General features: G+C 36.4%; 1 protein-coding gene across 1 annotated transcript; it reads left to right on the top strand.

Moving 5' to 3' along the window:
• The first annotated feature begins 896 nt into the window (after positions 1–896).
• On the top strand, positions 897–4894 carry LOC141592415 (inositol oxygenase 1-like). The gene is made up of 10 exons (XM_074413079.1): positions 897–1133; positions 2422–2569; positions 3039–3120; positions 3218–3422; positions 3542–3654; positions 3757–3879; positions 3985–4054; positions 4175–4253; positions 4376–4457; positions 4633–4894. Exons 1-10 carry the CDS (start codon positions 1103–1105, stop codon positions 4657–4659), a joined length of 960 nt encoding a protein of 319 aa, XP_074269180.1. The 5' UTR covers positions 897–1102; the 3' UTR covers positions 4660–4894.
• The last annotated feature ends 16360 nt before the right edge of the window (positions 4895–21254 follow it).

Below are 21254 nucleotides of genomic sequence, written 5' to 3'. Positions count from 1 at the left end.
TTGTGACATATATAGAATATATGATTATTATAGTCAATACTATAGGCAAACACTAAAAATCGAATGTGCATTATTTTAATGCTATATATATATATATATATATATATATCGGATTTTCTAAAATGGATTTTCTAACATGTGCCCTTGGGCAAATGTTAATAATCTAATTAGGGAAAAATTGTTGAAAATATATCATCATAAATTAGAATTGAAACTCATATTTATCATAATTAGTGAAATAATCTTGAAATCCTTTCCCTACTTAAGTTATTAACATGTGTCCCAAGGGCAAATATTAGAAAAACCCTATATACATACTCCCTCCTATTCACTCATTTCCTCCCTCATTCCTTTTTGGGTAAGTCGGGTTTTCTTCCCACTTTTTTTTTTTGGTAACTTTTGTGTGGTCCAAATTTAATTACATGTAGGGTAGAGTGAAATAGAGTGTTTTCTGTGGTCCAAAGTCATTTTCTTAATTTTTGTGCAAAATAGAAGGGAGAAGAAATGAGTGAATAGGAGGGAGTATAATTTATCCTCATTTTCTCAAATTTTGTTTATGTAAATTAATTGCATTTCCTTTTTCGATAAATATCACATATTCGCTCCAAAATCAAAATCTATAATTTATTCCCTAAATATATTTTTCTTATTAGAAAATAAACCAAAAATAAAAATTAGAAACAAATCAAAGTCATCCACAAACGCGCAAAATAGGCAAATGGATGAAGAAAGCAAAAAAAATGATGTGTTGGCAATGACAAGTTGTGAGAAAATAGAATCAATCCAACAAAAAACGTTTAATTGTAATCAAGGACAATCCAACCAAGCACTTTTATAACAAGGACTTCCTCGTACAATACTTTATAAAAATAGGACTTTATCCAAATCTTCCGATTGCCATGCAAGGACTTTATACTTCCTTGATTTTTAACGATAAGGACTCCTCTACCCTCCTATATATACCTTCTCCCTAGACATTATCTTAGATATCAAAACGTCATATAACTCATAACGTTATTATTATTCAGGGTTTATATTTACCTTGTTCTTTATATTTCTTGTTGTTACGTTAGTACGTTATACACCGTTTTGTCCCGTCACCATGACTGTCATCGTTGAAGAGCCTGTTTTTGGTATGAGTTTATTGTTTTGTTTTTGTTATTACATTATCGTCTCTTGTTAAATTCACAATATATCACAAATTGTTGTACGGTCATGACGCTTGTAGATTGATCGGTAAGAGATTAATCATTCATAAAATATTATATCGAAATCAATCCCAAATGTATCATAAATAGTGATGAATTTAGAAATTCTTTTACGGTGTTATTTTAAATATTATTATAGTCAAAAGGAATTCTCTTAAGGTGTCTAGGAACCATACACGATATAATAAGAATAAAAATCCATGCATTGAAACGTGTCGTTATTTTTGACATCGCCAATATCGCTGAAAGTTTATGATATGCCATTGAATAAAACTCACGGTTCTTTGTAAGTTTGCAAATGACAGTTTAAGGGTCAATCACGCATTCTTGTGCCATTAATATCTCCTATTTGGTAGCCTATGATTTGACATTGATTTGGTCAAATCATCAATCTAACGGCATTATCTTTATCTAATTGCTTTTAACATTTGGAGTTTGTTTTGATGTTTAAATTAGTTTATCATCAATTATTTATTTAAATTCTATACGTTAGGAGACATCGAATATATAGATAGCTATATGAAAAATCTAGTATTTTCTGGGAGTACCATAATCCTTAGTTCCTTACACTCAAAGGCGATTCCACCACATAGAATAAAATATTATACTGTAATGATTTTGGTGTAAGGAGTATCGTACTCTGGGAGGAGACAAGAATTTTCCTTGCTATATAAGTGTGACATAATGTTTGTTGGTTAAGATTTTTGTTAATCTCCTTTAATTCATTACCTTACTAAAGAATTGTCAAAAGGTCTTTCTAAAGCGAGTTTATATCTACGGTTTTTCTAACATGTGTCATAAGAAGCTATATAACACACGGTCCTACGATAGAATTAAATATATTATTAATATAAAACTCCGTTATATATATGCATGTCTAAGGGTCTGTTTGGATACAATTTTAGGAGGGAAGGGGAGGGGAGGGGGAGTGAGGGGAGGTGAAGGGAGGGGAGAGAAGGGGAGGGCAAATGGGATGTGGATGTTTGGATAAAAAAAAATTATGAAGGGAAATGGAAGGGGAGGAAGGAGAGAGATGAAGAATGAATTAAATATAATTATTATTAATATAAAACTCCGTTATATATATTTCATGTCTAAATGTTATCCAAACAAAGATTAAATCCCCCTTTCCCTCCCCTCCCCTTCTCTCCAATTCCTTCAATCCAAACTACCCTACCTAATAATAAAATTTATATATCATCGTTGAAAACAGAAATCCAGCAGGGTGGAATCAAGGACATTTGTTTGGAAACAAATGAAATGGTACTAGATGCTGGATTTAAGATGCCTGAATCAAAGGATTTGGCCTCTGCTAACGGATTTTCAGCACCCGAAATCAATGCTTTCGGCCAAACCTTCAGGTTTCCTTTTTTATTTCTATGTTTCATTAATTCTCATTCTCAATATCCCGCCTTCGTGTTCCATCTGTTGTCAGAATATGGGACATGAAAATGAGAGATAGAATCCTCACTAAGAATCGGGGACCTATTCTTTAATAAATAAATTTCATTTATAATAAACTAGACCGATACTTTATTGAACGATGCCTACTACGGAGTATATAAAAACACAACTTAGCTAGCTTGGTTGGTACGTCTTTAAGTAACAATACATATAATCTGGGTCGAAACTCCATTTTGCCACGACCAGCTATGAGTATTGGTGAATGGTGCCCCTAATAATAAATAATTAGTGACTTTAATTAATGGCAAATCGGTTATACAACAAATCACCATAATAAGACGGTTCTTAGCTAGGAGTAATAATGTAGGTATCAAAATAAATATATGTATAGGAAATTGAATATTGCATATTATTATCTATGTACAGAGATTATAATGTGGAGGCTGAAAGGCAAAAAACTGTGGAGGAATTTTACAGGCAGAATCACATTCATCAATCCGTTGATTTTGTAAGCTAATTCCTTAATTATTCTCTTAATATAACTCACCTTCTTTATTTGATGTAATTTAGTGACGGAAATAAAGTAAAAATGATACACACGACAGGTAAAAAAGATGAGGGAGGAATACATGAAATTGGACAAGGTTGAAATGAGCATATGGGAATGCTGTGAACTTCTAAATACAGTGGTGGACGAAAGTGACCCTGACTTGGATGAACCTCAAATTGAGCATTTGCTTCAAACTGCCGAGGCCATTCGTAAGGATTATCCTAATGAAGATTGGCTTCACTTGACTGCCCTCATTCATGGTACTTCCTTCGTTTTCATCATTTTTCTCTTGATATTTATTAACGTTGTTATACAATATGCCAGTGTTCCAAATGTTCAATTTTTGCTTAACTGGTCGCTTGGTGTATTTTAATTTCAGACCTTGGAAAGGTTCTTGTGCATCCTAGCTTCGGAGAGCTGCCGCAATGGGCCGTTGTTGGTGACACATTCCCAGTTGGATGTGCATTTGATGAGTCCATTGTGCACCATAAGGTTGGTCGATCATCATACTTGAACACTAAGCACATATGAACATTAGTTGTTTCAGATTTTGGGCTAATAATAACTTAAATATTGTTACATTTATTTTTGCAGCATTTCAAGCAAAACCCAGACTACAACAACCCTGCTTACAACACCAAATTTGGAATTTATTCGGAAGGATGTGGTCTTGATAATGTCTTGGTTTCTTGGGGACATGACGACTACATGTACTTGGTAATTATTTTCATTAAACCTAGCTCGTGTTTTTAATTTATGTTATTAAGTCTTACTTATATAGTTATATTCTAATTTCTTCCTCAAAATCACTCGTGTTTGTAGGTTGCCAAAGAAAATGGTACCACCCTTCCTCCGGCCGCTCTGTTCATCGTTCGATTTCACTCTTTCTATGGTAAGTTGAGCTTACGATCGATTGACTAAATTACAAAAACAAAAATGATTTACGAGTGTTTTGTTCGGTCCCCCTAGTATTTTTGTCTATATCAAGTTAATTTTTGCTATTGTGTTGCAGCATTGCATACATCTGGAGCTTACAAGCACCTGTTGAATGACGAAGACAGGGCCAACATGAAATGGCTTCATATTTTCAAGTAATTGAATCAAGAATCTCTCATTTATCAATTTTGTTTTTATATACTACGTCTATCCCGAGCTATAATTAATTATTGTTCTATAATCGATAACTCTAATGTTTCAAATCATATAATTGCAGTAAGTATGATCTCTATAGCAAGAGCAAAGTTCGAGTTGATGTGGAAAAAGTAAAGCCATATTATATTTCTCTCATTAACAAGGTAAGTAATTAATTACGAACTATCTGTGTTATAATGCTATTTCAATCACCCTTATGTATAACGACATTATCTTACGGCGTATTTATTTATTTATTTATTTATTATGTAAGAATATTTATTTTCGTAGCGCGCCGGTAACGATGTAGAGACTAAAATGGGATTATTTGTGTTGCAGTATTTCCCATCTAAGCTAAGATGGTGAGATTTTCTACAAGAATCATTTGAAGCATTTGGAGAATTGTTCAACGGAGATGAATACTACTCCGTACTTACAAGTGACGACCTCTTTTATTTTCTATTTAGTTATACTAAACGGAGTATGCCACATAAGTTGTACCCAAGGTTTCTTTCGTATAACTTACTCCTACTGTATTATTTTAATATTACTAAAAAACAAGCATCCTTTGCATCTATACAAAGTATATTGGTATTGCTATAACCCAAATGGTAACATATGCAAGCTTAATCTTATTAATTACCTGATACTTTCACTGTTTTTTCATGCCATTACTTTTTAAGTCACAATCTCATAATAAAGTTATTGTGATTATTTAAAATAAAAAATGATATGCCATTACTTTTTAAGTCACAATCTCATAATAAAGTTATTGTGATTATTTAAAATAAAAAATGATACCACTTATAATAATAATAAAAAAAGCGCGAAAGTGGCAATTAAAACCCTTAATCAATAGTGCAATCAAGCCCCCTAACTTTTATATGTAGCAATTAGCCCCCTTAAGTCTAACTAAAGGTGAAATTTAACCCCCGCCCTATTTCTCCTCAAAATCTCATGAGAAAATCAACTACTGTTCTACACACTCTTGGTTTTATGTGTATAATTTCTATATACAATTAAATTATACAATACCATTTATCACTCCTTAGTCCTTACTCTCAGTCATATACATAACTTTTATCAACACCAAGAAAATAAGTCGTCTTTTCTCTCGTAATGAAGGTAAAAAAAACACGATTTTTCCTACAAGCACTACATCTTTATCTCCATCCTTTCTCTCTAAAAGGCACCAAATATTTTCATGAGCTTGATTATGTAGCTACAATCTCAATAAAAGTATAGGATAAAAAAATGCAAATTTATAAAAGAAAAATTCATAGCTTCACTTAGATTTCAAATTAAGAGTAAGAAAGTAACTGGAAATTAATTACCTCGAGAAAAAAGAAGTCGACATTGAAGGAGATAAGGAAGACGTTTAGATTTCCTTTCATGTATCTTATGTATGTAATTTAGGTATTTGAACAGTCACTGTATAATGTAATTGTGTACTTAAATTATACGTATAAAAATCAAGAGTGTATAGAGTTTAGTTGATTTTCTCGTGAGATTTTGAGGAGGAATTGGTAGGGGGTTAAATTTCACCTTTAGTTAGACTTAAGGGGGTTAATTACTACATATAAAAGTTATTAGGGGGCTTGATTGCACCATTGATTAAACTTAAGGGTTTTAATTGCCACTTTCGCGATAAAAAAGGTACGAAACACGAGTAAAGATTAAAATAGATACACTTCTTATACAACGACACGAAATTATAAAGCTACTAGCCAAAAATTCACTCTTCCACAAAGGTACAAAGATATATAGTTGGAATATATCGATATTATGTGATTGTAATTATGATATTATATGATCTCAGCCCATGTTCTATGAGCCCATGTGTGTAAATATATAAGCCGACATGGCAAATGAATACAACATAACGTTCCCCTCATATCGTGTAACACCCCAACCATCCGGCTAAGATAATTGGAGCGTTACCATCTCGGTTTCCCGAGGTAGTGTTTCAAAACTTCAATCAAAGAACATTTTATAAATAAATATAATGTTTAATGATTTACATAAATGTAAACAAATGAATAAAAGTACAACTCATGATATCTATACTCTTCTAGCCAACTAGACTCGTCTCGTGATTAATCAAGCTCGTCCCGTCTCCCGCGTACTATCAAAAAAACTTGTACTTAACCCGCTCCCCATATGACCAAAGGATATCATATGGATCGACACAGGCCAGCCCAAAAGAGATAGGTGACAAGGACACGGACACACAAACGTTAGTTTCAACAAATAAATAAAGTGTGACACGACTCGGGTGTGTGAACATACAACATGATTACTAATATAAATGACATGATATCACACAACCACCACTCCGGTACCGGGACACGCCCAGACATACCGACAACCACACTGGTACCGGGACACGCCCAGACATACCGTCAACTACACTGGTAACAGGACACGCCAAGACATACCGATAACCACAAACAGGTACCGGGACAAGCAAAGACGTACCGGATCCGGAAGCCAACCAGATCCCCTGCTAGACGTCGTGTCTCAACCACACGCGTCCCTCCAAACTCAAGTCATTAATGTGCACATCCCTCTTGGAGTGGGAAAGCTCCAAGAGGCGACCCAAGCGGAAGACAGTCTCACAACCGCCTTCCGTCTCCTCAACAACAACTAACAGTCACAATCATCATGTTACCCAATATACATGACAACACAATAAACGCAAGATGCCACACTGTTGAGTCCTCCGCAGTGGGCTTATAGAATTGGGTGCATAAGACCGGCTCACAAGCAAGTGAGGTTCCATGATAAAACCAATTGGTGATAGGAGGAGTAGCCCACTTACTTATAAGTTAGTCCCTTCACTATTATTCTAGTGATGTGGGACAATCACCCTAACACATATGGGAAGAGACCTCAACAATCTCCCCCTTTCACATGTGTGTGCACTAAAACTCCCTTCACTTGGCGCTACTCCGCACCCGACACAACCCCGCGTCGGGCTGACCAGGCTACTTCGCACGATGCTACTCCGTATCTCTGGTCAACCAAGGGGGAGAGTCCAACGGTGGTGCTACTCCGCAACCACGACGCTACTCCGCGCCACCTCGAACACCGTCACCACATCGCACCTTGCGGTCCCAAGCCGAACCGTTGGCTCTGATACCACATGTTGAGTTTATCGATCTGGTACTTAAGAGGGGGAGGGGGGGTGAATTAAGTACCCTTTTTAAAATAAAAGCGAAATTAAAGAGAATAACTTGTTCACGTTCGGTAGTAACACAGTATACATGCGAAATGAACAGTCACGGAAACTGTTCAAACAATCAGAGTTGTGCTATGCTGTTTTAACTGAGCGCGTGAATCAAAAGAAAATAAAATAAAACGAGAAATGAAAATAACCAAAACAAAAGAAGGCACGAGACACGAGATTTTTAACGTGGTTGGACCTACTCTCTAAAGGTCTACGTCCACCCTCTCTCTTATTAATATTCACTTTATAACCAAACCCGATTACAAAGTAAACCCCCATGATCAACCCCGATTGTGCGACTCGAGTACAACCCCGTACCCCAAAAGCAGTCTCTCACAAAAAGAAGATTACAACACGCTTTGTCTCCTTATATGGTTCAATAATTAAGAACGATGGAGAACAAAAAATAGCCTTATGAATATAATAACTTAAGCACACGAGAATGGTTCACAAGAAACGAAAAATATTTTGCAAATGAGCTTTAGCACAAGACACACGTGAAAGTAATTTGCAAAAAGCTGTTGATGCAATATCTGGTGCTCTTAATTTCGGTAATCCAAAAGAATTGCCAACTGGAAAAATATATAGGAAAATAGTTTGGTAACAAACCATATATTTTTGGCAAAGAGAGAATACAAATAATATCTTTTAGAATAAAATATATTTCAAAAGATAGTTTGACTTATTTTGTAAGATAAATTTTCTAAATAATCTCAAAGATATTTTTTCTCAAAACAACCAGAAAGTTCTTATAAAAATATCTTAGCCAAACTTTTAAATTCAGAAAATATTTTATTCGAAATCCTTTCTTTGCCAAATAAAATCAATCACGTGTTCTTCATTCTGTTTTGTGAATCATTCGGAACTGAACAGTCTTAGAAACTGTTCAGAACATAATGAGTGAGCTTAAGAACCATATTCTTACAATGTTGCTAGACAAAGACGGACACATAAATATAGCAGCTTCCATCCACTTTGATTGATGTAGTCCTGACCTGCAACATTCAAATTCTTGCCAAAACAATAATTGAGAAGGAACAAAGGATTGGGAACTTATCATCATCAAGAACTTTAGCTCAACAAATTCTCCCTTTGAAGATGACAAGTTCCTTTAAAAATATTTCCCCTCAACAAAGCAATGAAAGCATATGGTATCCAAGACAAATTATAGAAATATGAAACATTTTCACGAGAACAGGTAAAAAGTGCATAAACCACAAGTCTAGAGAAAACATGATAAGATCCTCACCATAGATCAAGGTTTAATACTAAGTAGCTACCTAGTGCCTCGTGCTCTTGATTGCCTTACAGCAAAGAGTTTGATCCTTTTTTAGTTTATCTTTTTACTTTTTATTTTCTCATGAATTCCAAATCTATCAAATGTCCTGTCTTTGATGGCACGGACTATGACTGGTGTAAAAATCGTATGATGCATTTCATACAAGGAACAGATTATGAATGTTGGGTAATCATCGAAAAATGGTCCCCTAGCTATCACTACCACCAATGCTAATGGTGTGTCTAGTGCAAAAGCACCCAAGGACTACACATCAAATCAATGTTGTCATGATCGGGATTCTACTTTGGATCGATGGGGAGGGTAGGATCGAATCGATAGAATCGGATCGTAGAATCCCAAGATTCTACAAACTCACTAAATATAATTTTTTATTTGGTAAAAACATATAATTGAAAATCAAAACACTTATTTATTAATACTTGTTCATAAAATATTGATAATTAATGATTTTAGTATAATTGTATGAACAACTGACACGAAATTTGGGTTTTACGGTGTTATTATATAAAAATATATATTAATTTTTTTAATTATGGAATCGGATCGTAGGATCGTAAAATCGTAGGATCGTATTATGATCTCATCTCTAGAAATTTTCAAATTAATAGGATCGTAAGATTCTACAACTACGATAGAATCGTAGGATCCAGGATCGGTCAAGCATTTTTGGATCGTAAAATCGTAGAATCGTTGGATCGAATTGCGATTCTGATAACAATGCATCCGATGATTACAAAAAGGCGGAGAAGAATGCTAGGGCCATATCACTCCTGCAATCCGGAATTGGCGAATCAGAAACTAATCATATTGCAGGATGTAAAACGGCCAAAAAAATCTGGGATAGTCTATCACTAGCCTATGAGGGGACCGTGCAAGTAAAGAAACAAGTATTGATCTCTTAATGCAACAATAGGAATCCTTTAAAATGCACGAGGATGGATCAATAAAAAGTATGTCTTCACGCTTTTCAAATATAACTAACGAACTTTCAAATCTTGGTAGACAATTTAAAACTGAGGACACTGTCCGTAAAATTTTAAGAAGTCTTACCAAGAAATGGCGACAAAAGGTCATGGCCATTGAAGAGTGCAGAGATTTAGCCACTCTCACCTATGAAGCTTTAATGGGATCTCTTATGACATACAAAATAACTCTTGATAATTATGCCAAAGAGAAACCCAAAGCTAAGGGACTAGCCTTGAATGCCATCTCAAGTGATAATGAAAGTGATCTTGAGGAGGAAGTTACCTTACTATCCAAAAGAATTGCCTAAATAATTAGAAAGCAAAATCAAGGAAAGTTCGAAAGTTATAAACCAAAAAAGTCTGTTTCTTCGTCTTCCTCATGACGACCTATGTCGAGAATGGGCTGTTTTAAGTGTGGTGAGCGAGACCATCAGATTCGAATTTATCCCAAATGGGAAGAGGAGAAATCTAAAGATAAATGTGAGAGGTCTAAGCAAGAGTACAAACGTGCAATGATGGCTGATGTATGGGGTGAGTGTGACTCAGAAGACGAGGAACCCCCTAATGATGAAAAAGATGAAAAGCTCTGTTTACGATCCACCTACAAGCCAAGATCTCAACGGAAGAGGGATGAAGATTCTCTTAGGTGTCTCATGGCTTATTCAGATGCTTCCGATAACGAATCTGATGACGAGGTAAGTATTTCAAATCTCAAAATTAAGATTAGGTCCTTATTTAAAGAAAAAATTAGGAGACTGCATGATAAGACTTTCGACACAAGTTATGAACAAACTAAGCGTCTTGATGCCATGCAATTCGAAATTGAAAGTATAGCGGAGGAGAACATAGAGCTAAAACGTAATCTGAAAAACCTTAAAAATCAAACAGTCGATCAGACTGTTCAATTTGAACTCACAGCTGAAAACGAGTCTCTTGTTAGCAAAATCCACGTTTTAACTAAGGAACTAGATGAGATTAAAAGGATGCATACTACTAGTTCAACCTCCTATTCTGAAATTTCTTCCAAGTTTGATAGACTTAATATTGAGTACAATTCTCTTCTGGATAAGAATAAAAAGTTGCTAGTTAAAGTTGAAAAGTTGGAAATCGATTTGAGTAATGCAAGAAATGTTGTTGCTAAATGGGAAGGTAGTGAAACAGTCCTTGATTTTTTGGTTAATCAATCTAAGAACACAAATAAACTTGGATTAGGCTATGACTCTCGTTCTGACTTTAGACAAAATGGTTCTCAATACCGTAATGTCTGGGTCCCTGAACAGAAAGTAAACACTCCTCCTGACTGTTCAAAACAGAATAACGTCAGTGCTGAAATTGCTAAGAAACCTATACCCGTTGAGAGAAATTTCCGCAAGCATAAGTATGTGGGCTTACCTGAATATACCATTTGCAAATTTTGTGGAGACAAAATACACGTATTTAATGCTTGCGAAAAACGGTTAAGACATTTGGATAAAAACATAAGAGTTGTTAAGAAAATGTGATTAGGAAAGATATCTTAGATACAGTTCGTCATAAGAAGGGACCCAAACTTGTTTGGGTTCCTAAATCATCTAACTAATCTGTTTTGCAGGGCCATATGAGAGGAGGCGGCCGTTGGTATCTTGATAGCGGATGTTCACGACACATGACAGGTAATAGAAACCAATTCCCTCATTATCGGCCTACGATGGTGGAAATGTGACATTTGGAGACAACAAAAAAGGTGAAGTAATTGGTATTGGTAAAGTCGGTAAGTCTCTTTCACATTTCATTGATGATGTGCTGCTGGTAAAGGGTCTCAAACACAATTTGATTAGTACTTCTCAACTATGTGACAAAGGAAATAAAGTCGAGTTTCATGCAAACCTTTGTCACGTAATCAAGGAAAGTACTAATGAAATTGTTCTTCAAGGTAAGAGAGTTAATAACATTTATGTGGCCGACTTAGGAAGCATTCCTAGGGAAACCATTAAGTGTTTATATGTAATGCCAAACGATCCTATTCTATGGCATAAGAGGTTTGGACATGTTGGTTTTTCATCTCTAAACAAACTTTGCAAACTCGATTGAGTAGAAGGTTTACCTTCTATAGAGTTTGAAACTGAAGGAGTTTGTGATGTATGTGCTCGATGTAAACATGTCCGAAGCTCTTTTAAATCTAAAAGGTTCGTTAGCACCACCAAGCCTCTAGAACTCATTCACATGGATTTATGTGGTCCGATGAGGATTAGAAGCCGAGGTGGAAGTCTTTATGTATGTGTTCTAGTGGACGATTATTCACGGTTTGTTTGGACTTTATTTTTACATGCTAAAAGTGAAACTTTTGAAGAGTTTCAGGCTTTGATTAAGAAACTCCAAAACAAACTTGGTCACAAATTGATCTCCGTTAGAACCGACCATGGAAGAGAATTTGAGAATGATTCATTTATATAGTTTTGCAGGGAACATGGTATTGATCATAAATTTTTCGCTCGTAGGACACCACAACAAACTAGAGTAGTGGAAAGAATGAATACAACTTTGGAAGACATGGCCAGATCCATGTTGCTTTGTAGTGAGTTACCTAGAAACTTTTGGGCCGAAGCTGTGAATACAGCTTGTTATATTCGTAACCGTGTTGCTATTAGATCTATCCATAAGAATACGCCTTATGAGCTTCTATATGGGCGAAAGCCAAATATTTCACATTTCCGCTGCTTTGGATCTAAATTCTACGTTCATAACAATGGCAAAAATAATTTGGGTAAATTGATCCAAGAAGCGATGAGGCGGTTTTTATAGGATATTCTAAAGAAAGCAAGGCCTATAAAGTTTATAACAAGAGAAGGTGTTTTGAAGAAAGTGTTCATGTAATTTTCGATGAAACTAACATGCTTAATGCTGAATTGCAGGATGATGATGACTTTAAAATTGGATTTGTAAGGGATGAACCTCCTGAATTAGAAGAAGGGCCTTCGTCATTAGAAGGAACAGGTGCTAAAGAGGTCATGAATTCAGGGAGAACTGAACAGAACACTGAACGCTTCAATCAGGATAGTTTAACAAATACCGTTGAACATGAACATACGGATGGACAGTTAAATACAGGGACAAATCAGGCTTCCAGTAGCTTAGATACTTCGAGAAAGTCTACTATAAATGTCGAGGAGAATCGAACAGAACAAGTACTGTTCAGTTTACAGATACGTATATCGAGCTGAATCGAACAGAATTCAGAACTATTCAATCTACATAAAACCAGAAACATTTGTTCCTCGACGTTGGAAACATCAAAGTTCACATCCTATGGATAACATATTGACTAACTTACATGAGGAAGTCAAAACTAGATCTTCATTGAAAATTTTTTGTGCTCATTATTCATTTTTGTCTGAATTAGAACCTTCTAATATTAATGATGCTTTAACTGATCCTGATTGGGTTATTGCTATGCAGGAGGAGCTTAACCAATTTGAAAGAAGCAAGGTGTGGAATTTGGAACCACGTCCAAGAGATCGTTCCGTCATAGGAACGAAATGGGTATTTCGAAACAAATTGGATGATGCAGGTGTCATTGTGAGAAACAAAGCTAAACTTGTAGTGCAAGGATACAATCAACATGAAGAGATCAATTACGATGAAACCTTTGCACCAGTGGCAAGACTTGGAGCCATTCGTCTCCTTATTGCTTTTGTAGATCATATGGTATTAAACTCTTTCTAATGGATGTTAAGACCGCGTTTCTTAATGGCTATTTACAAGAGGAAGTATATGTTGAACAACCTCCTGGTTTTTTAGATATCAATTTTCCTAATCATGTTTATAAATTAGATAAGGCACTTTATGGTCTTAAACAAGCACCTAGGTCTTATTATGATAGACTATCAAAGTTCTTTCTTGAAAATGGATTTCAAAGAGGTTCCGTTAACAAAACACTATTTCTAAAACCGGTGAAAGAGGACTTATTAGTTGTTCAAATTTATGTAGATGATATCATTTTTGGAGCAACTAATGATGTTTTATGTGCATATTTTTCCAGTCTTATGCAATCGGAGTTCGAGATGAGCATGATGGGCGAGCTAGGATTCTTTATAGGTCTTCAAATAAATCAAACCACACATGGCATAATGATCCATCAAAGAAAGTATATCAAGGATATGCTAAAGAAATTTGGTATGACCACAGCGAATCCATTCTCTACACCTATGTGTTCTACACTAAAGCTTGATAAAGATGAGAAAGGTAAAAGTGTAGATGAAAAGGTTTATCGAGGTATGATAGGTTCACTCTTATATCTTACCGCTAGTCATCCAGATATTCTTTATAGTGTGTGTTTATGTGCTCGGTTTCAGTCAAACCTAAAGAATCACATTTAACAACTGTAAAGCGTATTCTTTGATATTTGATTGGAACTCAGGATTTATATTTATGGTATCCTATGGATTGCAATTTCACTCTCACGGGGTATTCAAATGCAGATTATGCAGGTTGCTCAGTTGAGATAAAGAGTACCTCTGGTGTTGCTACTTTTGTAGGACCGTGTCTTATCTCTTGGGCTTCCAAGAAACAAAATAAGGTTGCTCTATCTACTGCCGAGAATGAATATGTCGCTACTGCTCAATGTTGTTCTCAAATCTTATGGGTACGATAACAGTTGCGGGATTACGGTATGATCATTAATTGTGTTCCTACTCTTTGTGATAACACTAGCGCAATTAATATTTCAAAAAGTCCCGTTCAACACTCCAGGACAAAACATATTGACATTCGTCATTACTTTCTTCGTGATCATGTAGAAAAAGGGAATATTTGCTTAAAATTTTGTAAAACTGAAGATCAGTTATCTGATATTTTTACTAAACCTCTAGCTAGAGAACAATTTGAGAAAATCCGATTAGAATTGGATGCATGAGACCGGCTCACAAGCAAGTGAGGTTCCATCCTAAAACCAATTGGTGATAGGAGGAGTAGCCCACTTACTTATAAGCTAGTCCCTTCACTATTATTCTAGTGATGTGGGACAATCCCCCTCACACACATATGGGAAGAGACCTCAACAATCTCCCCCTTTCACATGTGTGTGCACTGAAACTCCCCTCACTTAGCGCTACTCCACACGATGCTACTCCGCATCCCTAGTCAACCAAGGGAGAGAGTCCAATGGTGGTGATACTCCGCAATCACGATGCTACTCCGCGCCATCTCGAACACCGTCACTACATCGCACCTTGCGGTCCCAAGCCGAACCGTTGGCTCTGATACCACATGTTGAGTTTATCGATCCGGTACTTAAGAGGGGGAGGAGGTGAATTAAGTACCCTTTTTGAAATAAAAGCGAAATTAAAGCGAATAACCTGTTCACGTTCGGTAATAACACAGTATACAGGTGAAATGAACAGTCACGGAAGATGTTCAAACAATCAGAGTTGTGTTATACTATTTTAACTGAGCGCGTGAATCAAAAGGAAATAAAATAAAACAAGAAATGAAAATAACCAAAACAAAAGAAGGCACGAGACACGAGATTTTTAACGTGGTTCGACCTACTCTCTAAAGGTCTACGTCCACCCTCTCTCTTATTAATATTCACTTTATAACCAAACTCGATTACAAAGTAAACCCCCACGATCAACCCCGATCGTGCGACTGGAGTATAACCCCGTACCCCAAAAGCACTCTCTCACAAAAAGAAGATTACAACACACTTTGTCTCCTTATATGGTTCAATAATTAAGAACGATGGAGAACAAAAAATAAACCTATGAATATAAGAAATTAAGCACACGAGAATGGTTCACAATACACGAAAAATATTTTGCAAATGAGTTTTAGCACAAGACACACGTGAAGAGTAATTTGCAAAAAGTTGTTGATGCAATATCTGGTGCTCTCAATTTCGGTAATCCAAAAGAATAGTCAACTGGAAAAATATATAGGATAGTTTGGTAACAAACCCTATATTTTTGACGAAGAGATAATACAAATAATATCTTTTAGAATAAAATATATTTCAAAAGATAGTTTGACTTATTTTGTAAGATAAATTTTCCAAATAATCTCAAAGATATTTTTTCTCAAAACAACCAGAAAGTTCTTATAAAAATATCTTAGCCAAACTTTTAAATTCAGAAAATATTTTATCCGAAATCCTTTCTTTGCCAAATAAAATCAATCACGTGTTCTTCATTCTGTTTTGTGAATCATTCGGAACGGAACAGTCTTCGAAATTGTCCAGAACATAACGAGTGAGCTTAAGAATCATATTCTTACAATGTTGCTAGACAAAGACGGACACATAAATATAGCAGCTTCCATCCACTTTGATTGATGTAGTCCTGACCTACAACATTCAAATTCTTGCCAAAACAATAATTGTGAAGAAACAAAGGATTGGGAACTTGTCATCATCAAGAACTTTAGCTTAACACACACAATATGCCAATTACCGACTCATCCAACCGTCTCAACCAAAATCATGTTATAATGCAATGACAATTAAATTACGACTCACATGACAATTCAAATGCATATTGAAACTGAGTAGGATTAACCTACCTCACAGCAAATCCGCATAAGCAATCCGTCACACAAGCTAGGTTCGTCTCACAAAACGCATCTCCTAAAATACGATAATAATACGAATACGTATAAATATACTCATTTAATCATACAAATACGTATAAATATACTAATCCAATACGTATACCAATATGTATAATATACTAATATATTTATACCAATACATATAAATATACTAATACATTATACAAATACGTATACGACTAACTAAATACGAATTAACTAAATAAACCCGTCTTAATTATTTACTCAAAAACCCGACTCAACCCATGCCACCATCACTCACTACCCACTTACACCGTGGACCACCACCACCGGCCAACCAACCACCACGGCATAACAAACCGCACAACAAAGACCCCACACCCGAAATCCTTCGACCTTAACTACACAACCACTAACCGTGGCCACCACCGGCCACGACCGACCTCGCCCTCACCCCCACCTGGTCCCTTAACCCTAGTCGGCACCAACCTTGGTCGACAACCACCACGAACCCCATGATACTAGCCACAACTGTGGGAAATAATCTGTATACTTCCCTTATTATTAAGGATTATAACGAATTTTATGATGACGATCACTAGTCATAAAATAAAATACATAAACAAAAGAAGAGGATTCAGAAATAACCTTCGGTCCTAGCAAATACGGCCTAAGAACAATATCAAAGTAGATATTCGCCTATCAGTTACACCCAAGACGATATGAGATATGCCCTATTGATTATGCTAGAATCGATCTAAAATTTTCTGTAAAATTTAGGTTTTTGTGTTTTTTACTGATGAGAGGAGGCACAAAAATTGCTTAAGAAAAATTAGGTCAGAATGATAATCTCCCTCACTCCCTAAATACCGTGTATAAGGAGTTAATTAGGGTAGATAATCATCTTTTAATTTTCGGCCCATTTGACCGAAATAAGGAGTATATTTCCTTATTTTCGGTTAATCCAAAAATGTATAAAATGTGTTAAATTGTCATCTAGTGAGGATCGAACCCATGACCTCTTGGTTTGTGTACCCTCACTATTACCACTATGACACATTCATCTTGTTGATATTAAATATAACTGATTATATTTAATTACGAATTAACAGATTAATTCGTCCAAGCTAACATTACATACATTTAATTAAATATAACTTATTATATTCAATTTACGAATTGACAGTTAATTCGTCTCAACTAATATTATTTAATCTTCATTAAATAAATGTCTCATCAACACATTGACTAATTGTTTAGTCATATTAGGCATCAATGTGATCATATTTTTATAATCACATCTCTCAAACACATCCTATAGGTGTGACCTTTAGGGACCAGTTGATCACCGCCATCTGTATGATAATAACGTCAAACTTTCTAGCAAGCCAACCGTTATTAGGTAAACGTTAATCAACTGATTAAATATACGAAGTATACCCTTGTGAACCTGTAAGAGATTTACAAATGTTATCACACTAATTTGTAGAGGACACAAGCTCCAACAAACTCCCACTTGTCCTCACAAGTGTATGTGCGATAACCGATTCTCATATCCTAAAATTTCTCCCACTCAATGTAAAACAATTTGCAAATCCGTATTCACAAAGGTCGTATTTTACAAGCGATCATTATCAAGAGTGGTTTCCCCGACTAGAGAGTAACTTAACTGATAAACGAATCATCATTCGAGCATGGCCATGCATTTCAGTTACTACTCCTCGAGTGGCCCTGAGAAATAACTATACCTGATAAGGGTTGGATATTTTCCTCAACTCGAATCCTGCAGATGTAAGCACAAGATGAAATGACCCAAAAAATCTACTTAGCCTCCGATTCGGCAGACCGTGAGAAAGAAACCAAAGTCACCCAAAAACTGCCTTAATCTCAAGAGACAGTCGATAGTCAAAAGAATCGACTCTAGGAACACAATGGATGTCCTATCCAGGACCTGGCACCGAATGTTTTTAAACATTTAGGACTCCATTACGTTGTCACAAAAAGTTGTCCTACGAGGTATCGTTATAATCTCACATCTGTGATTGATCAGTCAACCGTTTGACTTATGGCTCGTTGAACCCACCATCAATCGACTGCACAATATAATAGCCGGAGTTATCAGCTCACATTGGCGATTACAGACCAAAACAAATATAATGTAATTCAGTTCACTTTGTGGTGTTCAATGTTGTCAGTACAATCCACATGAAAAACAAAATATTATAAAAACGATGAAGTTATAAATAGTTTATGAAAAAGATAACGTATCGAATTCATAATCAACTACTATAACTCAGGTACACGTTTAATTCTGATGGAAATAACGTGCCCTCCATGCTTATCATATTTCAATGGCTCAGTAGTTGAATCTGCTACAACTTCCTGTTTGGAACTATTCCAGCTGACCGCAGCACCATTAAGAGTAACAACGAATCTAGACTGAGATTTCTAATCATCTCGATCCGTTTGGAAGCTAGCATCTGCGTAACCGATTGCGCATAGCTTAGTATCTCCTCCATAAGTCAATACCCAATCCTTAGTCCTCCGTAGGTACTTGGGGATGTTTTTAACAGCTATCCAGTGTGTTTCACCTGGAGTGTTTTGGTACCGACTCGTCATACTCAATGCATATGCCACGCCTGGACGTGTGCATATCATGGTATACATGATCGATCCTATTGCAGATGCATAAGGAACACGACTCATGCGCTCAATCCCTTCAGGCGTCGTGGGTGACTGAGACTTGCTCAACTGCATCCCAGTCGTCATTGGAAGGTTCCCCTTCTTGGAGTTGGTCATGCTGAACTTTTCAAGAATCTTATCTAAATAAGACTCCTGACTAAGTGATAACGTCCATCGTGATCTATCTCGGTAGATACGGATTCCCAAAATGCGCTATGCCTCACCCAGATCTTTTATCTGGAAATGGTTCTTCAACCATTATTTAACCGAAGATAGGAGAGGAATGTCATTCCCAATCAAGAGTATGTCATCGACATACAATATCAAGAAAACAATCTTGCTCCCACTCGACTTGATATATAAGCATGGTTCTTCGACCGATCGAGTGAAACCATACTCTTTTATCACCTGATCGAAACGATGATACCAACTCCGAGAAGCTTGCTTAAGTCCATAAATGGAACGCTTAAGCTTGCATACTTTCTTAGGATGTTCAGGATCTATGAAATCTTCGGGTTGCACCATGTACAACTCTTCCTCCAAATAACCGTTTAAGAAGGCGGTTTTCACATCCATTTGCCAAATTTCATAATCATGAAATGCGGCAATCGCTAAGATTATCCGAATGGAACGTAGCATGACTACAGGTGCAAAAATCTCATCATAATGCAATCCGTACACTTGAGTGAAACCTTTTGCCACAAGTCGTGCCTTATAGGTATCTGGTTGCGCGTCTACAGAACGCTTTATTTTGTAAAGCCATTTGCACTGTAGAGATTTTACCTTATTAGGTAAATCAACTAGATCCCATACGTCATTCTCATACATGGAGTCCATCTCGGATTGCATGGCTTCGAGCCATAGCTTTGAGTCGGAACAGGTCATAGCACCTTTTTAGGTAACGGGTTCATTACTCTCTAGGAGTAAACCGTCATTCTCTTCGACCATACCAATGTATCTGTCCGGAGGATGAGAGACTCTACCCGACCTTCTAGGTTCCTCAGGAATATTAACCGTATCATCAGTTGGAGGAACAACGTCCTCCATCCGTTCCTCGGTTGTTGGTTCTGGAATCTCCGACAGCTCGAAGGTTCTGTTACTTGTCTTGTTCTTGAGAAATTCTTTGTCTAAGAACGTCGCACTAGCCGCAACAAAAACTCGATGTTCGGTAGGCGAATAGAAGTAATGACCAAATGTTCCTTTTGGATAACCTATAAAGTATGTCTTGACCGATCGCGGGCCAAGCTTATCCTCGTGTCTCCACTTGACATAAGCCTCGCAGCCCCAAACCCGAATAAAGGACAAGTTAGGGACCGTTCCCTTCCACATTTCATATGGAGTCTTGTCGACAGCTTTAGACGGACTTCGGTTAAGTATAAGAGCAGCTGACAAAAGAGCAAAACCCCATAATGAATCAGGCACTACGGTGTGACTCATCATGGATCGAACCATATCAAGTAAGGTTCAATTTCTCCGTTCGGACACACCATTCTATTGAGGTGTTCCAGGTGGAGTTAATCAAAACAATTCCACATCTTTCGGTGTTGATCAAACTCATTTGAAAGATATTCGCCACCCCGATCCGAACGGAGTGCTTTAACCTTTCTTCCCGATTGGTTCTCAGTACCACTGCTCGGTATTCCTTGAATTTCTCAAAGGACTCACTTTTATGCTTCATTAAGTAGACATATCCGTATCTACTTAAATCGTCCGTGAAAGTGATAAAATATCTATAGCCATCTCTAGCGGTAATTGACATAGGTCTACAAACATCAGTATGTATGAGTCCTAATAGGTCACTAGCGCGCATTCCAACACCTTTGAAGGAAATTCGAGTCATATTGCCAATGAGACATGATTCACACGTGCCATATGTAGAAAATTCGAATGCGGGAATAGTCCCATTATCGACGAGTTTCTTTACGCGTTTCTCATTTATGTGTCCCATTCGACAATGTCATAGATAGGTTTGATCTTTGTCACCAACCTTTAGTTTCTTATTATTCTTGTGTAATTCTTCCGTGGTTTGATCTAAGATGTAAATTCCATTCATGGAAACTGCTTTGCCATAAATCATTTCATAAAAAGAAAATACAGCTATTATCCTTTATTGAAAATGCAAAACCGTCTTTCGCAAGTACGAAAACTGAAATAATGTTCTTAGATAAACTGGGTACATAGTAAGAGTTATAAAAATAACTCAAAACCACTAGGGAGTTGGATTACGTATGTTCCCTTCGAG

Source organism: Silene latifolia, chromosome 7 (assembly GCF_048544455.1).
Source record: "Silene latifolia isolate original U9 population chromosome 7, ASM4854445v1, whole genome shotgun sequence".
NCBI lineage: Eukaryota > Viridiplantae > Streptophyta > Magnoliopsida > Caryophyllales > Caryophyllaceae > Silene > Silene latifolia.
Note: the sequence above shows the minus strand (reverse complement) of the source record. Positions and strands in the feature narration are given on the sequence as shown.

Excerpts from the sequence above, each read along its gene's own strand:
- LOC141592415 (XM_074413079.1), top strand. The coding sequence starts at position 1,103 with ATGACTGTCATCGTTGAAGAGCCTGTTTTTG. Across the intron at positions 3,121-3,217 it reads TTCATCAATCCGTTGATTTT|GTAAAAAAGATGAGGGAGGA; the intron begins GTAAGCTAATTC and ends TACACACGACAG. Across the intron at positions 3,655-3,756 it reads AGTCCATTGTGCACCATAAG|CATTTCAAGCAAAACCCAGA; the intron begins GTTGGTCGATCA and ends TTATTTTTGCAG.